This window comes from Scardinius erythrophthalmus, assembly GCF_964197995.2.
Source record: "Scardinius erythrophthalmus genome assembly, chromosome: 9".
NCBI classification, from domain to species: Eukaryota; Metazoa; Chordata; class Actinopteri; order Cypriniformes; family Leuciscidae; genus Scardinius; species Scardinius erythrophthalmus.
In genome coordinates this window covers 3,368,398-3,372,589 of record NC_138229.1, presented here as the reverse complement: position 1 = coordinate 3,372,589, position 4,192 = coordinate 3,368,398, and the positions used below count along the sequence as shown (strand labels likewise).

Sequence of the window (4,192 nt, the reverse complement as noted above, 5' to 3'; positions counted from 1 at the left end):
AAAAAAAGTAAAAATTCAAAAATCAAATCAAAAGTTAAAAATCTAGAAAAATATTGTATTACATTTTTCCTAAAAAAACGTGCATTTTCAAAAACAGGTATGTATATATATATATATATATATATATATATATATATATATATATATATATATATATATATATATATAGACCTGTTTTTGAAAACAGGTTTTCTTTTTCAAAAACAGGTCTATATATATATTATATAGATAGATAGATATATAATGACAGGGAAAACTTGACTTTTGGATCACCTACTAATCTATTGTACAGAAAATTGCCATATCAGCATGCAAAAACAACTTTATTTGACTTCTGAAGTCTAAATGTGACTTTATTGTGTAGTCACTTGCTTTCATTGGAAAGCGCGTATATTTGGAGTCTAAATTACGCATGGGTGAACGTAGGCTGTTTGGAGACTGGAATTACACTTGGATCAATTGGAGCTTTTGTTGAAACGCCTTGGTTACAGTTTTGTGTTTGTTCTATACAGATGATAGTGGTAGTGCGAGTGACACGCCTCCCTTCTCAGCCGCGCCCCTGACGCGCGCGTCACCAGCGCTTAAATGAGAGAGCGAGCGCGCAGTCCTGCACTGAGACACTGTGAACCTGTAGAGAGAGCGCACGGTGAGATATATATACCGACTATATTTGGGAGCTCTGAACGCGGTTTCCTTCACTCACACAATTGGTCCAGGATCAGTATTTATTAGGTAGGAGGCGCTCCTGCCAGACACTCTTTGTTCATGACTCTGGAAGTTCACTCGAGGGAAGAGCGCACCGACGTTTGACATCGCTTCAGGACCAAGTGCAGCAACACAGAAGAAAACTACAACTCAATACGAGCCGTGACACTTGGAAATGGCTTTACCTTGCCTTTTGCCTTCGATTTCAACGTTTGCACACCACAAGGAAAAATTTTGGGAGGATGTAAGTATTTGACACTTTTATGCGCTTCTGAAACTAAGGTGAATTAAGGGGCTTTTGGGTGATGTGGGAAACCTAAGCGCGCGCGTGGTTAAAACTGCGGTAGATACGTGTTCTAAGCGAGTATATTATACTTTCCACTTATTTGCATAAGTTTGCACTAGACAAAAATATATTGAAGATACCTTCGCGGAAAACGTGTTCATATTTTAAGTTGTGCTTATAAGGGAAATTTATCTCGTTTTATGATGTTAAAAAACTTGGTTATATAAAGATGACTGACAGAAATTACATATACATATAGACAGATATACCAAAAAATCATGCATAGATGTGTATATATATATGGCAAATTTATCTTGTTTTATTATATATATATAAAAAGTAGGGAGAATTCAGTGTGATTGGGACACTTCTGGTCATTGAGATGACTTGGAAAAAGTGTCCTAATCAAAAAAGTGTCATAATCATATATATATATATATATATATATATATATATATATATATATATATATATATATATATATATATATATATATATATATATATATATATATATACATATTCATTTACTCAATCAATTCAGTTTGATTGGGATTGGGGTTGATTAGGACACTTTTTCCAAGTTATTTCAATGGCCAAAAGTGTCCCAATCACTCTGAATTCTCCCTATATAGTAAAACAAATCTCATATATATACATCCATGCATGCTTATAAAGTACATCTATATGTATATGCAAGTGATTTCTGTCTTAAAAAGAGATAAAGATACCCGTGAATGTTTTTTTAGCAGATTGTCCTGTGATTTAAAGTGTTGAACTGACAATCACCGAGTAAAATTCACTGAATTGAACTGTCATAAAAAGCTTTCAGTATGAGTAACCCTCGGTGTTTCCTCGGTTGTGTTGCAGAGGTGGAGAAGCGAGGAGGACAAGCCCGTGATGGGCAGCTGCCCTCAGCTCAACGTGGCACAGAACATGGACACATGTCGTGTCCGCAAGGATGACGAGGATCTGAGCAATTATCTGGACCTGGAGTTTATCCTGGCCAACACGACAGGACCTCTGGAGGCAGGAGCCGAGTACGTGTCTCACGCGGAGCCGTGTGGCCTGTACTCGACGGGAGCGTACGTGTCTCCGGATCCCCCTCCGTACGGGAACAGCCTCATGGCCGAGCTTCTGAGATCCGACGTGGACAACGGCTACGACGGCACGATTCAGGGGAGATTCGTCATCAACTCCACTGGGTTCCCCAGACAGGACTTTGTTGATATCAAAGTGGAGCCGCCGATGGACGGTTACGGGCCGGTGATGGGAATGGTGCCGCAAAGCTGCCAAAAAATCAAACAAGAGGGCAACGTTTCATGCATGATGTCTTTCGAGCAACCCAGACTGGCCGTCTCTCCGCAGGCGACGGGGAATATGACGCCCCCGTTGAGTCCGGAAGACTCCCATCTGAGGCAATCCGTGTTTCCTCAGGGTTTCCATCACTCGCCGGCGACCTACGCTCAAATGCAACTCCCATACACGGCGCCGCACCAGTTCGGCATGTTCGACGAGCCCATCGGGATGCAGCCCAACATGCAACGGGCTCTCCTGACTCCGCCGTCCTCCCCGCTGGAGCTGCTGGAGTCCAAACCCAAGCGAGGACGACGCACCTGGCCGAGGAAGCGCACCGCGACACACACCTGCACCTTCGCCGGCTGCGGGAAGACGTACACCAAGAGCTCGCATCTGAAGGCACATCACCGAACACACACCGGTAAGAGCCTGTCTGACCTAAAGGTGCAGTCTGTAAGAATGACAACTAGTGGTCGAAATGGCTACTGCAGCCCAAATTCAATTCGTATCACAGACCAAAACAATAACAAACATTCCAGCCTGGATACGCACATTTCAAAGTAAAATAACTAGCGGTAGAAGTGTTTTTCAGAGAATGCTAGCATGTCTCCTCAAACATATTATGGTATCTTATGCTTTAGTAGAGTGACACACAGCACCTTTAACCCCCGTTTGTGTTTTTAAAGCACCTAAACGTGACTCTCCCGCTTTGTTTCATCAGGTGAGAAGCCGTACCACTGCAACTGGGAGGGATGCGGATGGAAATTCGCCCGTTCCGATGAGCTGACGCGTCATTTCCGGAAGCACACGGGCCACCGGCCGTTCCAGTGCCACCTGTGCGAGCGCGCGTTCTCCCGCTCCGACCACCTCGCCCTGCATATGAAGAGACACCTGTGAGGACTGGATCCACTGCCTTATTTAAAGACTTTAAGACAATTGCCTGTTGTTGTCCGTAAAGATATATATATCATCATACTTTTGTAACAAAGTAGCTGGTACTACATAGATTACGCGGAGCTCTTTTTTTTTTTTAAAGGTCTTTTTGGGTAAAACAAAGCATCCTGAAGGGCTGGTCCTATGAATCTGTGTGTATGTTTAACAGTGCCTTTCTGAAGCCACGAAGAGTGCAACGCCTGACGACTAGCAAACCTCCAGTGGAAAATGCACGATGACAATGTTTTGCTCTTGAAACTGCCTTGCAACAAACAGAGCTGTGTGTTCAAATGTGTTTGATTTGATTTCTTTTCATTTTTGATACACTCTTGATTGCATGTGTACTGAACGAAGCATTTCTTTTCAAAATGTTTGGCAACACTTTACAATTAAGTTGACGCGGTAACGATGGGCAATTGATTCGTTACAGTAACATTAATAAACGCTTTCAAATTGTTTTTAATGTTTAGTCGTGAAGTGTTACCCGAACGAAGGCACATCGAGTGGCCCTGTCGTACACTAGCACCGTATGCACTAGGGCTTGAAGTCCTGGCTTTTTATAAGATTGTGTACATACATTTTATATTGTAAGTACTGTATTTATTGTAAATATTAAACTAAATTTGAATATATATATATTTCTCTGGTGTCATTGCCTGTCATGTTCAGTCTGACCTGTATGATGTCGGTTGCTGGTCTCTCATTATGGGCTCCTTTGAAGCGACTGGAAAACGACGTCCCCAGAAACCGGAGACTCTTATGGCCGATGCACGAGTGCTATTCCTGAACCCCCACTCAAGCTCGTATTATAGTTTAGACCAAGATGCTTTCCAGCTGCGTCAGGTTGAGGCCAGCAGCCTGTGGCTTCTGCCTATAAATACAAACACTACATTTACATAATTACAGAGAGAGAATTTAGATCCGTCTGGACGGAGGGGCGCTCGCTCTCTGCTGAAGATCCCAGACTCCA

At 42.6% G+C, this 4,192-nt stretch overlaps 1 protein-coding gene across 1 annotated transcript; it reads left to right on the top strand.

Annotated features, from left to right (window-relative positions):
* The first annotated feature begins 512 nt into the window (after positions 1 to 512).
* klf2b (Kruppel like factor 2b) lies at positions 513 to 3,869 on the top strand. The gene is made up of 3 exons (XM_081374616.1): positions 513 to 949; positions 1,861 to 2,710; positions 3,011 to 3,869. The coding sequence occupies exons 1-3, from the start codon at positions 881 to 883 to the stop codon at positions 3,184 to 3,186; spliced, it is 1,095 nt and encodes a 364-aa protein (XP_081230742.1). The 5' UTR covers positions 513 to 880; the 3' UTR covers positions 3,187 to 3,869.
* The last annotated feature ends 323 nt before the right edge of the window (positions 3,870 to 4,192 follow it).

Coding starts and splice junctions, on each gene's coding strand:
- klf2b (XM_081374616.1), top strand. CDS start 881: ATGGCTTTACCTTGCCTTTTGCCTTCGATTTCAACGTTTGCACACCAC. Junction 950..1,860: donor AGGAAAAATTTTGGGAGGAT/GTAAGTATTTGA, acceptor GTTGTGTTGCAG/AGGTGGAGAAGCGAGGAGGA. Junction 2,711..3,010: donor ACATCACCGAACACACACCG/GTAAGAGCCTGT, acceptor TTGTTTCATCAG/GTGAGAAGCCGTACCACTGC.